Source organism: Pelophylax lessonae, assembly GCF_965119305.1.
Source record: "Pelophylax lessonae genome assembly, chromosome: 2".
Classification (NCBI taxonomy): Eukaryota; Metazoa; Chordata; class Amphibia; order Anura; family Ranidae; genus Pelophylax; species Pelophylax lessonae.
This window is the reverse complement of record NC_138769.1, coordinates 736,350,533-736,367,204: the sequence shown is the minus strand read 5'-3', so window position 1 is coordinate 736,367,204 and position 16,672 is coordinate 736,350,533. Positions and strand designations below refer to the sequence as shown.

General features: G+C 46.1%; 1 protein-coding gene and 1 long non-coding RNA gene across 2 annotated transcripts in view; one reads left to right on the top strand and one right to left on the bottom strand.

Annotated features, from left to right (window-relative positions):
• LOC309547181 overlaps positions 1–16,672 on the bottom strand; it is a 683,824-nt gene that overhangs the window by 245,297 nt on the left and 421,855 nt on the right. The gene's annotated exons all lie outside the window — the stretch shown is intronic.
• LOC309546806 (olfactory receptor 10D3-like) lies at positions 6,180–6,983 on the top strand (the record flags this gene model as incomplete). The annotated part of the gene is made up of 1 exon (XM_082246493.1): positions 6,180–6,983. The coding sequence occupies exon 1, from the start codon at positions 6,207–6,209 to the stop codon at positions 6,981–6,983; it is 777 nt and encodes a 258-aa protein (XP_082102619.1). The 5' UTR covers positions 6,180–6,206.

Genomic DNA, 16,672 nt, shown 5'->3' with positions numbered 1-16,672 from the left:
CACTGTGGGGAGGCCCAAAGATTGCAGGAAGGGAGCCCACTGCAGAACTTGTGAAAGGATCCTGCTGCGGGACCGTAATAAAAGGCCATGCAACGAGAGTAAAGAGCCCCAGGATTAGTGGGAAGAGCCCTGGGCTTGAAGGGAAGGGCCCTGGCCAGGGATCTGGGGGGGCCCTTCATGGTTTCTTGCATCGGGGCCCTGAAGTCTCTAGTTACGCCTCTGCTCCCAGTCCTGAACATAGATATCAGATTTTCCAGCCGCCTCCATACAAAGCTAGCCGACAACTTAGCTTGTACTGGAATCTTCTGTTTATTGAACAGTCACACATAATTTATATACAACATGGACTTCCCCCTCCTGATCAGATTGCCACACACAGGTCAGGGGTTGCCTGATTACATTATCATATGCAGATGAAATTGTATACAGCAATATAATTAACCTGAACTAATTATCTAGCCATCTGGACAGAAACAAAATTTTAGTTCATTAACATTTAACAATGGCTTAACAGAATCCACATCACATCTCAATACACAAACAATAGGAAAAGCCTGTCTCTGCCATTGAAGTACAATACACATTAGCATAAGTGTAAATACAGACCCAATTTGAAGCAATCCAAACCATATTCCCAGTGTCCATTAAGTATCTGTCTTTCACTCCCAGTGATGATGAATACCGTCACACATCTTCCCCCCCAAAGGTAGACTAACCAGGTACCAGACCTCCAATCGGTCTGTGCCGGAGTTAGTCGGGTAACAAGTCCCAAAGAGTCAATCCATCATGGTAGCTTCCTTGATAATAGTTTGTAAGTTTGTCCCGGCAGGGCGCATGGAGCTCTCATAGCCGATCAGTCTGTGGAAGTCTGGTTTGGGCAGGCCAGACGTGGCTTCTTGGTCACCCTGTGTCCCTAATAGAATCAGGGTGACTTAGACATAAGAGGGGCCTAGGGGACTGAGAGAGGTATTTCCCAACCTCTCTGATTGCACTGATTGCAAGAACAGTGTGCACCTAAATCACTCCAGATTATATCATTCACCCATCTATCCCTATAGATAAATATAACATTTAGGCATACACCAGTTAGGCCTATTATCCCTGTTTAAAATTGCCTCATTGCTGGCCAATGTTACATTTTTGTGTTATCTAGAGTCTCATTAGTTTTGTGGTAAAACATCTGCCTGTTTTGTTTGTCATTGGTAATTTTTGGTAAATTTTATACTGCTGTATATTAAATCCTAATGAGAGTTTGCTAGAAGTTGGCTAGCTACAGGACGGTTCTACAGTGGCAGTAAACTATTGGCGAACTTATATAGGCCACTCGAAGAAAGTCTTGGATAAAAAGACATGCATCACTGCTAAAAAATACCCGAAAAGCCTTTTTATTTTTAAAACTGAAATTAATGAGATTGGGGTGCTGGTTTATGTAAGTCAAACTAATTGTAAAAGGAAAAGAAATCTAAACCATGCAAAATATGAGCTGCCAGTATAATACACAGTTCATGACATCAATCCTCAAGCATGCTTTTTAAATGATTTGTGTATTTTTAATGTCATCCTTGAAGTTGCATGAAAAGAACATTTTTTACTTTGTTTCATGTCTCTTGTGATCGTTATCAGTTATTTATGCATTTATTTCGAACAATATTTTGCTTATTAGTTTCATTTAGCCAGCGTCAAGTCAGCACCAATCAACATTTTTCAGTTGTTCCCAGCAAGTTGTGCATAGTTGAGCCAAAGGAGTATCCCACTCATTCCCTTCTCCCATCCAAGTTCTCAATAAATAAAAAAAAAAAAAAAAAAGATACTGGACTGATCATTGCCTCAGTGCTCACACTTGGGGGATCATGCACAAAGGTACTTGCACCCAGTGACCCAGGGGGACCCATATCCAGCAAAACGGCTGGGAATTGTGCTATACCTATAATGGACCAGAATTAGCTAACCTGATTTGTTCCCTTATAGACCTCAATGGGATATGCTTTTAAGTTATAGTTCATTAGATTTCAAAATGGACTCACCGAAACTTCAAAGGAACCGAACCTGGGCAGGTTCTATAATCCCTAGTCATCATCAAAATTAGTCCTTATACATTTACAAATGGCCCCAAACCCTCCATATACATACCTCTGATCTCTAATTTCCCCCTTTCCCCAGGTCCCAAAAGGCACTGTTTAATTTTCTCATATTTTGTTCCCTCCGTTTGACATGGCAGTGGACCTGATCTGTATAAAGCAGAGGCTATTATTGGCTGTCTCTTTTTGAATCCAGGGTTATGCAGGAGTACGAGAGAAGAGATATCTGGCTGAATAGCAGAGAAAGCAGTGGGTCTGGATATTTGAGGGAGGAGGCAGAAGAATGCAATTGTTTTTGGTATTTTTTTTTTTTTTTGGGTTGGGGGGTCAAGATCAGATTGGGTAGGAGTGGAAAGGGGGAAAACAGTGAAACTGGATTGTGAAGGAGGGGAACAGAGGAGTCAGCAGGGCCCTGGATAGTGGAGGAGGCAGTGAGAAGAGGCAGTTGGGCCAGATAGTGGAGGTGGAATGAGGAGGCAGTGGAGCCCAGTTAATGGAGGAGGAGGAGAGAGGAGGAGGAGGTGGGGTCCAGTAAGTGGAGGAGGATGAGAGAGGAGGCAGTGGGGCCAAGGAAATGGATGAGGAAGTGGGGTCCAGTAAGTGGAGGAGGAGAGAGGAGGCAGTGGGACCCAGTTAATGTGAGAGGAGGAAAGAGGAGGAAGTGGTGTCCAGTAAGTGGAGGAGAAGAAGAGAGGAGGCAGTGTGGCCCAGTTAATGGAGGATTAGAGGGGAGGCAATGGGTCCAGTTCATGGAAGAGGAAAAGAGAGAAGAAAGTGGAGTCCAGCAAGTGAGTGGAGGGGGAGAGAGGAGACAGTGGGGCCCAGTTAATGGAGGAGGAGGTGGGGATCAGTAAGAGGAGGAGGAGGAAGAGAGAAGAAGCAATGGGGCCCAGGAAATGGAGGATAAGAGAGAAGGCAGTGGGCCCAGTTTATAGAAGAGGAGGAGAGAGAAGGAAGTGGAGTCCAGTAAGTGGAGGAGGAGTAGGAGAGAGAGAAGGAAGTGGAGTCCTGTGCATGGAGGGGGAGGAGAGAGGAGGAAGTGGAGTCCAGTAAGTGGAGGAGGAGAGAGGAGGCAGTGGGGCCCAGTTAATGGAGGGGGAGGAGAGAGGAGGAGGAGGAGGAGAGAGGAGGCAGTGGGGCACAGTTAATGGAGGAAAAGTGCGGAGACAGTGGGGCCCAGTTTATGGAGGAGGAGAAGAGAGAAGGAAGTGGAGTCCAATAAGTGGAGGAGGAGAAGAGAAGAGTTAGTGAGGCCCAGTTAATGGGAGTGGAGGAGAGAGTAGGAGGTTCTGTCCAGTAAGTAGAGGAGAAGGAGAGAGGAGGCAGTAGAGCTTTGGTAATGGAAGAGCAGGAGAAAAGGAGGCACTGGGGCCCAGATAGTTTAGGAGAGAGAGAGAGAGAGAGAGACGAAATAGTCGAGTCTTGAGAGCGGAGGAGGGGGAGAGAGGAAGCAGTGGGTCCTTGAGAGTGGAGGAGGAGAGAGGAATTAGTGGGGCCTTAATACTGGAAGAGGAGAAGAGTGGAATCAGTGGGGCCTTCAAAGTGGACTGAAGGAGGGGGAGATATGGAGCAGTGGGGCTTTGATAGTGCAGGAGGATTAGAGAGGAGGCATAGAGGAACATATAGATGAGGAGGTGGTGAGAGGAGGCATAGGCGTGCGCACAGGGTGTGCCAGGTGTGCCTGGGCACACCCTAATCACCCCATGTACATTAACATTATCACTTTTTGTGCTTGTAGGTAGATGGGAAATATCTCTCTCTTACTGACTCTGCCATAAGAGAGGTCTTTAGGCACTTGCCTTTCAATGTGTCAGCAGGGAGATAAATGTGCTGGGGTCATATATATGTAGACACACACAAACACGTGTGTTTGAGCTTTGGGGTGCACACCCTAATACAATAGGCTGCGCACGCCTATGAGAGGAGGCATTTCAGACTAGATAGTTGAGGAGAGGAAGAGAAGATGCAGTGAGGTCAGATAGTTATGGAGGAAGAGAGAAGATAGCGAGACTTAATAGTAATGGGAGGATAGAGGGAGCAAGACAGGATGGTTTTGAAGAGAAGCAAGACCGAATTGTGCAGGAGAACAGGATAGGGGAAGGAGACAGCAAGATCTGATTGTAGAAGACAGAGAGAAAATAATTCATGAGACTGGATTATGGAGAAAGGACAGAAGAGGTGATAAGACTGTCAGTGAGAAAGTGGATTAGTAAATTCTTTACTTCAGTGCTGGAAGACTTCCCTATGCCAAACGATTTTGTCACAGGTCACATCAAAATGGTAGCTCTACTGAAGAGCATTTGTACTCTTGACCCCCATCTTTTTTGTATTGGCCATGTTCAATTAAACATGAATAGCCTATGCAGGCAGTGTCCCTGCCTTTGCACTCTGCAAAAAAAAAAAAAAAAACTTACAATGCACAGATGAGGCCATTGAAAGACAGCTTATTGGACATTTAGCCGGTATACAGTTTCATACATTTTAATATAATTTTTCTCTTCAGCATACTACACCATCATCCATACTTTGATTCTTCTGTTAAATGTGACCATTGCCAGCATATCCTTCTCAGAGAGAAACAGAGATGGGGACTCTGAGGATGTACCATCAGAGGAAGCTACATTTACTGTATTTTTAATGAAAGGTCCTGTTTTTTTTTTAAACATGCAACTAAAGGTAGATATAAAACAAAAAATATTGCAAATATAAAACTTTCAATTAAAGATGAATCCTGGGCAAATATAAGAGAAATACATTATTGCAACTCTCTATATATTTATACATAATTTACCGTATATACTTGAGTATAACCCGACCCGAATATAAGCTGAGGCACCTAATTTTACCACAACAAAATGGGAAAACATATTGACTCGAGTATAAGCCTAGAGTGGGAAATGCAGCAGCTACTGGACCCAACAGGACCACCACGAGACCCAAAACAGGGGCTGCGGGCATGGTGCAGGGGCTGCGGACATGGTACAGGAGATGCAGGGCTGTGGGCATGGTACAGGAGATGGTACAGGAGAAGTACAGGCATGGCACAGGAGATGGTTCAGGCATGGCATAGGAGATGGTACAGGCATGGCACAGATGGGACAGGCATTGCACAGATATGGCACAGATGGTACAGGCATGGCACAGATATGGTACAGGCATGGCGCAGATATGGCACAGATGGTACAGGCATAGCACATATATGGCACAGATATGGCACTGATGGTACAGGCATGGCACAGGAGATGGTACAGGCATGGCACAGGAGATGGTACAGGCATGGCACAGGAGATGGGTTCAGGCATGGCACAGGAGATGGGTTCAGGCATGGCACAGATGGTACAGGCATGGCACAGATATGGTACAGGCATGGCGCAGATATGGCACAGATGGTACAGGCATGGCCCATATATGGCACAGATATGGCACTGAGGGTACAGGAGATGCAGTGCTGCGGGCATGGTACAGGAGTCTCACTTACCTTTACCTGCAGTGCTGTGGAGGAGTCTCACTTACCTTTCCGCCTTACAATTCAAAATGGCGCCGCCCGGCGCCAACACGTCACTGCGCATGCGCCGTCTGCCCAGGAATAGCCGAACGTGTACGAGCTTTCCCGAGCAGCGCGGCGCATGCGCACTGACTGAGGAAAAGGTAAGTGAGACCGTGACTCGAGTATAAGCCGAGGGGGGCTTTTTCAGCATGAAAAAACATGCTGAAAAACTCGGCTTATACTCGAATATATACGGTAATTCTATTTTTTGTTATACACGTAGGTTTTTTAATCTGATTTGCTATCAACGACATTATTTAATACTAAGTGGATTATTAAAACCCAAAATAAAATTCCACATTTGAACTTCTTTATGTAAATTTTTTATTTTTTTTCATAATTGCAATCTTTAAAAATTAGTCCGACTTTTTGTTCATTTCAGATCTGAAGTCCGATGTAAATTCATGGCTGCTTTGAACCGGTCGGATGTCCTGGAGTTCATCCTCATTGGTTTCCCGGGTCTTCCAGAAAAATTCCACTCTCTGGTCTCCATATCATTCTTTCTAATATATAACATTTCTCTCTACGCCAATTTAATAGTGGTGGTATTACTTTTACTAAGGCAGCATCTCCACCAGCCCATGTATGTCATTATAGGAAACTTGGCTGTTTCTGACCTACTTTTTGACACGTTGACCTTGCCAAAAATCATTGCCAAGTACTGGTTTGGGGGCGGCTCCTTGTCCTACACCGCATGTTTTATACAGATGTTTTTCGTTCATTATCTGGGAAGTCTTGATTCCTTCATTGTTATGGTGATGGCCATTGACCGATATATTGCTATTTGTAAACCTCTCCGTTACCATTCTATTATCACCAACAGATTGGTGGCCATCATCTGCCTCATCTTCTGGATCCTTGCAGCTGTCATTGGCTTGGCTGTCACATCGTTGGGTCTAATCCTTCCTTTCCGTGGCACCAACAGAGTCAAGAGCTGTTTTTGCTCTCTCACCCCAGTGGCTGTTTTATCAACCGTAGATTCTGCTTCATCCAGGAGAACAGGGTTTGTTATCGCCATGATATCACATCTGTGTCCTTTTTCCTTCATTGTCTTCTCCTACATCATAATAATCTCAAAGGTCTGTTCAACAGGCCAGACAGACAATTGGCAGAAGGCCTTTTACACATGTACCACTCATTGGTTGGTTATTGGGTTGTATTTCATCCCTCGACTGACGGTGTACGCATATAACCAGATACAACTAATCCCCAACGCCGATCTCAATGTTTTTCTGATTTGTCTGTACACATTTGCTCCACATTTCACCAGCCCCATCATATTCTGTCTGAGGACCGAGGAAATAAAGAGAACTCTTGGCAAAGTATTCAAGCTGATTGCTAGTAATAATAAATATTAAAGGGAACATGGAATGGTTTCTGGTCGTGGTCGGTTTTATTTTCCGAAAGTTTACAATTTATACATTTATGTTTGGTAGTTTTTTGTTCTTTGTTTTTTTTTATTAATTTTTTTTTTATTACAATGCCTATGTAATATGTGTTCGTTCATGACATGTAAAGGAGCATTTTGTTCGACCAATCACCAATACATACACCTGGAAGATTCACATGCAGTGAATGTCACATTAACATATGCCCCTTAATTATCAAATCACACTGGGATTTTCTGCATGCTTGTAGGCCCCCTATGTAAAGATGAGTTGGTCTGATAGGGTCCATCTGGCTTATCTCTAGGAGAATGGAGTAGAGGTTTCACCCCTCCTGTGTGAGTCAGTCGGCAGTGTGTGTAATATGATTATCTTATACTCCAAGTCTGTTTCTAAGCAGTGGCTATTTTGTAAACCTGCAGGAAGCATCTACTCTAACTATGAGCTTGCTATTTGCTAGATTTTAAACCAATCTAAAAAAAATAACAATGACAAAAAAAAAAAGAAAAAACTGCCAAAAATTCTTAACTCCGGCATAAAATTCCCATCGCTTCTCGGCCTTTTGGCTAAGATCAAGTGTAGTATCTGTTCTTATCAGTTGGTATGGACCTTGATGGTTAGTATCGGCAGGGGCTGAAATGAACCGGGGCGCTCTGGGCGTAACTGGAGGACCGGGAAGTAGGCACTGTCAGAGAAATCCGGATGGGTCCGCTGCCTTCGGATTTGAATGAGTCCGCCCCTATCAGTTTGAAGGGAGCAAGAAACCTGGGCGACCACGGCTAGTATTGCTCCTGGATGTGATTGGTAAGGAATGGCGGATGGCGGTGGGAGAGCTTTTCCTCCTGGGTTGAATCTGGCCTTGCAAAAGACTAGTCCCCAGTTGAAGGAGGGTTCTCCCTAAGCTGTCTAAAGTTCTGATGCCTCCTGTAAGGATGGGCTACGCTGGGTCTGGCCGGGGGCCGAGACCGAAAAAGCCTGTGGTGTACGTGCCCCTGGGGTGGCAGCCCAGGAGTGCCTTAATTCTCACTGGTGAGGGGTAGCTCACCTGAGTTTTTCGGCAGCTTGGTCACTGCACCATCACACTTTTTCTGCACCTGCCTCTTGGGGTGGGCCTTTTGGCCAGCACCAGAGGAATTTTTTATTCCTGGCCGGGGGGCCTGTCAAGGTCTCGCACTTTGGCACTACCCAGCACTTCTCCACTTCCCCTTTCCCCACTCTGTATTTCTTTGTCATGTGTCACGTTTGTCCCTTTTTTTTTGGTTGATCACTGCACAATTAGTACGGCGTAGGTCCTCGGGCCTGCCCTGAACGTCTTGGGAGGGGGTGGATACGGCCTTTTGGCTGAGTTTGCCCTCTCTCATGGGGTCTCCCTTCGGTCTCCTTCGGTCTCCCTGTCAGGAGCTTCGCGCCCCAGGGGATCAGGCTCTAGGCCCTTCCTCTTCGGAGGAGGGCTATGTGTACGCCTTGTGCACTTTTTGTGTGTCTCACGTTTTTCGTGTGTGCACATTTTTATGCACCGGGTGTAACTCTTTTGAGTGTGTTTCACACACCACGGGCTTTAAAAAAAAAATAAAGTTCCCATAAAGTTGTGGCAGGTCCTCTATGATCAGCAGTGCCATCTTGGATCTGCTTTCAGCTCAATTTGATATGAGGCACAAAGTCAAAACAATCTTTCCTGTATGTAGAAAAAGTAACATATTGCCATGTTAACCATGCCATCAACAAGCAGGCACCTAACACTGCCATGGAAATATGCAATGTCACAGGTTTTGATGGACCAGGACAGATTCTAGGCCAGCCTTTTTCAATCAGGTGCCCAGGCACCCTGGGGTGCCTTCAGGTTTCTTCAGGGACGCCTTGCAGAAATGCCTACAAAATTGCTGAAAAATTGTATACAAGCCAACAGGTGGATCAAACCTGCCTTTATTTACGCATAATCACAGGTTTTTTTATTGTTCACCATTACAACCTCCGAGCTACCAGCGTTCTAATAACCTATGCTGCATTGGTTGATAAGAAGGGCATCAGGCACCTGTACAGCATCCCGTCAGTACTGAGGTCACATTCACTGAGTGAAGGAGAGAAACTGAGGGATAAGAGAAACATTGGAATACTCGCCAGTGTGTAATGGTGTATTTGCTTTTGAAGAATAAATCGCCTCTAATGTTGGATGTCCTACATGTATGGGTGTTGCTGCCTAAGACACGTAGACACAGCACAGGCTGACAATAGCTGAGGTAGCAGGTCAATAAGCAGGTGTCATACACCTGTCGGTGGGGCTTGAGATGATGAGGGTAGCCTATTACACAATTCATGTCCAACTCCCCTAGAAGTGTGGACCGGACCTGTCAGGGCAGCAGAAGGGCGCAGGTGCTAGGAACTTGACATGGTAAGTACTGATGTCAGATGAGCAGAAGCATGGAGTCGGGTCAAATGTCGAGTTTGGTAAGAAAGGTACGAAATCATGAACAGAGTCGAGGTCAGAGACTGGCAAAGGGTGGCACATGCTGGCAGCCAAGTATAAAATCAGAAAATCAAAGTACAAAAGTCCAGACTGGGGTCGGTAAACAGATGAGCTGCAGACATGAATGGGCAAAGGTAATCCAGAGAAGAGGCAGACATAGCTGGGTCAGAAATGGGGTCAAGGAGACTTCAGGAACATGGACAACAAAGGATGAAAAACCATCCAGCGATAAACCCCAGGCTGGCTTCAGGTTTAAATAGGCCATCACGTGGCAGGATCTGTGGAGAACGCACGTTTGTATTCTGATCTTTGCACACTTAGGTAAGCTCCTATGCTCAAGAATATGCACAGGCTGGCACAAGGTTCCTGACATCAAGGTTAGCACAGAAGAGTACAAAGAAAGTCTCAACAATTCACATGAGCAATTCAGGACAAAAATCTTGACCGGCCACACAGTCCTGAATCAAGAGTGTACAGACAACCCATTGATCAAACACAGGCCAAACGCCTAGCACTCTCCTTAAGCAGTTCTGATTACTGCAGGTGTGCATTCCAATACTAAATGAGTAGCTGCAGATGTTGAAGGCTCAGTGCTAATCATGACATGTAAACTAGAAAAGAAAAAAAAAAAACATTCTTCTATAATAAACATTTCCTGTATAATTCTGTTTGGTAAATTGTAATTATGCTGTCCATGATGTGTTTGCAATTCTGCATAGCTAGAGTAGTTAACCACATGAGTCCATTGTGACATCACTGACCAGATATGGCCATATCTGGTAAATGACACCAGCCCTCATTCCTGCCTCTTTGTTTATATTTCAGCCATCAGCTCAGCCTTGGCAATGGGTGTGAGTAGTATCCCTTACTCATTCACATACTACCTCTTACTCATTCATGTGGGGGAGGGTACCAAAGGCCCTCCTATTTTTAAAGGGGCTTTTCAGATTCCAATAAGCCCCCCACCTACAAACCACCAGACCAGGCTGTGAGGAAGAGGCTCTTGTCCTTAGCACCACTGGAGCAAGGTGCTTTGTCAGGAAGGGGTCACATGGCAGGGTATCTTCTCCATGTTCAGGATATGAGGCCTGGTATGGTAAGCATTAAATAAAGATACCACACACATTTGACAAGTCCTTAAAAAAAAAAAAAAAAAAAATCCTACAATGTAAATCCATCATCAAATACAATGAACAACGCCTGCTGACCTGTGACAACATTGACCATGTTGCCCATAATTGGTAAGTCCCTTCACCCTAAATACCCTGCACATTTGTTTACATTCAACGGCAGGGTCCAGAAGCTGTCATTCATAATGGGAAGTCATCAAGACTGAGGTCTATATCTCTGTACAACTTGATTGACGATGGATTTATATTGCGGAACTTTTTTGTTGTTTTATTTTCTTTGTTAAAGGATTTGTTAAAGCGTTATTTACTTTACATTTTGTTAGTGAATGAGGAAGGGCACTATGCGCCTCTTACTCATTCATGTAGAAGGTAGCTGATATCTGACTGCCTCTGAATTCTGAATATCCCCCTGCCCACAGACCCCTGCAATTACCTGGCCAGGGTTGTGGGGAAGAGGCCTTTGTCTTGGGAAGAAGGAGCTTTGCCATGGGGGTCCCCATTGCAAGGTACACTCACCATGTTGAGGGCATGGCGCCTGGTATAGTTCAGGGGGGCGCACACTCGTTCAGCTCTCCTTCCTGGCTAGCCAGGCTGCATTCTCTAATAAGGGTATGAGTTATGAGGGGGACATCACACTTTTTTGTCTTGTTTTTTTTTTTTTTTAAGGGGTTTCTCCTTAAAATCAATATTTGGGGGTACCCAACATGTTTTTTTTTGTATGGGGTTCCCTATTAAAATCCATACTAGACCCTCATCAGAGATAAGATTCTGTTTTTTTAGGTAGAATCCCATGTTTTTTTTTTTTTTTTGTGGGAGTCCCCCAACAATATCTGTACCAGAGCCTCATGTAGGATAAGGGTCTGGTATAGTTGAATGGAATCCCCAAACATCTGTTTACAAACTAGACGTACGGTTTGTGTTATTCCAAATAAATAATCGGACACATTTTTAGTTATTCAGAGATTCAGATATATCTGAATACCCAATTTACAGTATAAACGAAGTTTACCGAATGCTCCGAATAGCGAAATTAAATTCGTCTAAATTTTCACCTACCTCAGTGGACCTGGAGCTCCCTGTTGGTGCTGGTAGGGGTACTTGGAGATTGCCCCCTGGCTGGTTACAAGTTGAGCAGGTCTCCACGCAACAGCAATCCGCTTTCTCCAAATATTGGCCTGCCAGTGGCGGCTGGTGCTCCATGGGTGAGGGGGGGGGGGGGGCGGCAGACTGACCACACCATACCCCAAGGACCACACCAGCCCGCACACCATATACACCCACCCCCCCGGTCGCCGGCTCACTTACCCTGCCTGGACATATGGAGGTAGGGCAGGCAGCAGCAGCGTCGGTGGTGGCTTCTTCCCCTTCAGTCTCCTGCGTCTCCTCTTTCCTCCTCCTCCATGGCCAATGGCATGGCTTCTCCTTTCAGCCAATAGGGAAGTGGGTCTCAGGACCCGCTTCCTGATTGGCCAGGAGGAGAATCCGTGTGACAATAGCAAATATTCATTCGCTATTGTCACACAATTGGATGGGCTCAGGGCGCAGTGTTCTGCACCCTGAGCCCACCCTTTTTTGAAGCCTAGTAGAGCCTCTGGCTCTAATCATGTGCTTAAAAAAAAAAAAAACATTGGAATTCATGCGTCTGGTGCCCTGCATGTAGATTAGGGGGCCGGATGCATGGATGGGGGGCGACGCCCCCAGTGGACGGGCCGCCACTGGGGCTTGCTAATGAGTCTACCCAGCCACCGACAGTTTGGGACACATTTAAAGCTGTGCTCAGGGGGGAATGTGCCATTAGATCAGATAGAACAGATCACAACAACTTGCTGAGGGACATAATCTTAGTATAACATACCAGTTCCAGGGACAACTCTCCAGATCCACATCCTAGTATATATCAAATTGTAGAAAGAAAGATTTATGTTTGTATGTTTGTATGGATGAATATAGTTATAGCTTTGTGGGTGTTTAGGCTGTATGTGGTTATGGATGTGGCTGGATGTGGGTTATGGCCATATATGTATAGTTAGTATGCATATACGCGTGTTTGTTCTATTAGGCAGATCTAGGTCATTAGTGGCCCATTAGCATAGACATACAGGCACATGCAGGGGGAGAGCGGAGGGTGCTGGAGCACCTGCCCCTTTGCCCCTTGATGCCCAAAATGCCCTTTTGTCAAGGCAGAATTTCCGCAGAGGCGCCCATAAACAGTATGGCTGCAGGCCGACAGTGCAACTGCGCATGCGCCATTCCCTAAGCCTGCCGGCCTCGGGAAAGCTGGTACATGCTTGGCAGAGCGGGCGCATGCACAGTGTCATAATGGCGCCCCCTGGCGCCATTTTTGAAAGTGAGGCACTTGGTCTCATCGCAGTGGCAGCACCTCGTTGTCACACCAGCAAGTAAGACCAGACCCCGGCTGCACCATGTCTACAGCCTCTAACCAGACCACCACCTGTACTATGTCCACAGCCTCTTACCACCCCCTGCACCGTGCCCACAGCCTCTGACCAGACCACCGCCTACACCATGTCCGCAGCCTCTGATAACCCCCTGCAGCATGTCCGCAGCCTCTGACCACCCCCTGCACTATGTCCATTGCCTCTGACCAGACCACCACCTGCACCATGTCCGCAGCCTCTGATAACCCCCTGCAGCATGTCCGCAGCCTCTGACCACCCCTTGCACTATGTCCATTGTCTCTGACCAGACCACCACCTGCACCATGTTCTTAGCCTCTGATAACCCCCTGCAGCATGTCCGCAGCCTCTGACCACCCCCTGCACTATGTCCGTTGCCTCTGACCAGACCACCACCTGCACCATGTCCGCAGCCGCTGACCACCACCTGCACCATGTCCGCAGCCACTGATCACCCCCTGCACTATGCCCGCAGCCACAGATCACCCCCCACACCATGTCCGCAGAGACTGATCACCGCCCACACCTGCCATATTTAAAGCCCTGTTCCTTGTGCCCCTTTTATACTTTGAGCACCTGCCCCTCCAGAGGTCTATTCACTGCCCTGTAGACATATACCCACTTAGTGAAGGATCATTTCATTTCAGTTATTGGGCAACATTTTGGTCCACCTGATTTCCGCATATGTGGTCCAGTGTCCATCAGACCTTTGCCCTGGAATTCAACCAGAGGCCAGTCGGTCATCTTATGACCTGCGTTCTACCATGTGCGTCTGGAGGTTTTGACATTTATTGTAGCAAAATTGGTGAGCACAGATATTCACTTATCTATGAATAATAAGTGTCTATTCTTAATGAATTTTGAATGTATGTTATTCTTTTCTCAAATTTCATAATAATGTAGATACACATTAAAGTTCCCTGAAGAAGCAGAGAAAGTGTTCTGCGAAAAGTGTTGGACCTTAATGTACTTTTGAAAGCACTGGAAATGTGTAACAGTTGAAGCCGTTGTGTGGTTTTGTACACAAATTGGAGACATTTTTAATCATGTTTATACAATAAAATATATTTTTTATAATATATACATGTATGTGCTCACCTCAGTGACAACACCATTTCCTATAAAGTCCTGTCCCTTTTGGTTGGGGTACTTCTTGTCCCCTCTTTCTTTCTACAGCTTGCTGAGGGGTTTACAAGACAGGGAGAAGAGATGTGTGGAGCAACAAGCCGAGTCCCCAACAGATGTAAACGATGCCTCACTTTTGAAAGCCAGACGCCTTCTTTTGGTACATTTCTCTGACCTGGCACATACAGAAGGCACAGAAGGATCAGGATGGCCCACGTTCAAGCTCTGTGCAGCTGCTGGAGAATACATCCTCCTGGCTTCTGCAGGAGAGCGAGGAGAAGCTACTGGCTTTGGCAAGATGGTGGCGGAGCCTGTTTTCTGGCTGCGGGTCAAGCGTTGAGGCCACAGGTCGGGCTGAGGCCTCGCCCTAGACTTGGTCACCATGAAAAGGAGTCCTGCGGTGTCAGGAGAAAACGGGAGCAACTGGAGGCAAGTATCGGGGTGCACAGCACCCTGTTAACAGTATTACAGACCCAGATTCTCACGGAGCTCTGGGAAAGCACGTCGTGCCTCTGTTACATACTGGCCACGCCCCTTTCTTTTGCTTTTAAAGATAAATAATAGCTCTGGGGTCTTTTTCACTCCAGATCCCTCAATTAAGAGGACCTTATTACTTTTACAAGGGATGTTTAGATTCAAAAATAAAAAAATAAAAAGTAAAAGAAAATGTAAAGTGCCCCATCCCTCTGTGCTCGCACGCAGAAGTGAACGCATACGTAAATTGTGCACCCAGGGCTTTTTCTCAGCTGGAACTTGGTGGAACTCAGTTCCACCACCTTTGGCTCAGGCACTCTGCTCACTGCTCATGACTATCACTTGTAAACCCAGGGGTCTGGCTTCTGTGTTTACAAGTTACAGCTTGTCTCCCAATGGCTTCCATAGATCTGATCTCCTGAGCGGCTCCCCCTGAGTGCAGGATGGGGACAAGGGAGATGCAGGTACCCGGTGTGCAGTGTGGATGCCGACACCCCCACTGGATGATCTCCATGCATATGAGAGAGGCGTAGCCCAGTGGCGTCTCCAGCTTTCATTTTTAGGGGGGGGCACATGGGGGCCAGGGACAAAAGTAGGGGGCCAACTATGATAGATAGATAGATAGATAGATAGATAGATAGATAGATAGATAGATAGATAGATAGATAGATAGATAGATAGATAGATAGATAGATAGATAGATAGATAGATAGATAGATAGATAGATAGATAGATAGATAGATAGATAGATAGACAGATAGATAGATAGATAGATAGATAGATAGATAGATAGATAGATAGATAGATAGATAGATGAAGGGGCAACTCTAATGAGCTAGCTTGTCCTGTAAGAAGGCCTTATTTAGCTATGCTTCCATGAGAAACTATCAAGAAGGGTTTGCCCTTCCCGTCATAATGCAAATTTAAGTCTATAGATGAAATGTACGTAATAATTTAAAATCCCCTACAAAAAAAAACTCAATAAACCACATAATGGTAAATATTGCAAAATGGAGTGCCATACCCATTTGTCTCACAAAGCATAGGCAATAATATAATAAATGCCAGCACTATAGGGTCAGAAATAGTGTCCCTTTAACTATAAATATCTAACTTTCAAATATTACCAGATAAACAGACATTATAGTATAAAACTAAAAATAAATGTGGCACCCTCCTAGATAGGTGCTAGTGAGTGAGGATAGTTTTTGCCTCTGTCTGCCTATCAGAGGAGCAGCAGGCAAATCTATATTGCCTTCTGCCTACCAGAGAGCAGGATCTGTGAGTTAGGGCTGCAGTGCTCAGTGTGTGATTCATTGGGTCTAGAGAGTGTTTCACACTGGTCCAATAGGGAGGCATGTTGGACAGTGCATAGTGGGAGGAAACCTGACCAATGGGTACATAGGCTTTGATACATTCCTGGTGATTGGCAGGGACTGGTGGTCTTGGTGTATTCTGGGATACTGTATAAAATCCAGGAGCACATGTGCTGCGGGGTCTTTGGCTGGTGAGCAGAGTCTCGGAGGGAGGGTGGCGGCTGCCTCCTCCTCTGTAGCAGTGGCAGATGGCACCAGGAGGTCGTCCTGAGGGCCAGAGAACAGAGCTGAACCCAGAGGTCCAGGAAAGCTGACTGAGGGGGTGGAGACACTGGAGACCCTAGAAAAACAGTATTGTGAGTACAGGGGATCGTGTCATTGGGACCTGACCTGAGGAGGGCCACCCCAGAGTAGGATAGTCAGAGGATGGGTGTCAGTGGTCGAGAAAGAGGATGCTAGGAAAGTGTCCAGAAGATAATTTAATCAAGTCATCTGGATAGAGACTTAACTCCAAATTCACCTAAGTGACAGGATGAATCAACCGCCTGGCTGTATCGAGAATTAACCACTTGCCGACCGCCGCACGACTATCTATGGCGGCGGTCAGCCCCTCACAGGCAAACTGACGTAGGTCTACGTCGCTTGCTTGTTAGGGTCTAGGGAGCGAGTGCGCGCCCACGGAGGCGCGCTCCCGCTCCCGCGTGGTCACGGACCCCCCCGCGCATGTGACCGGTGG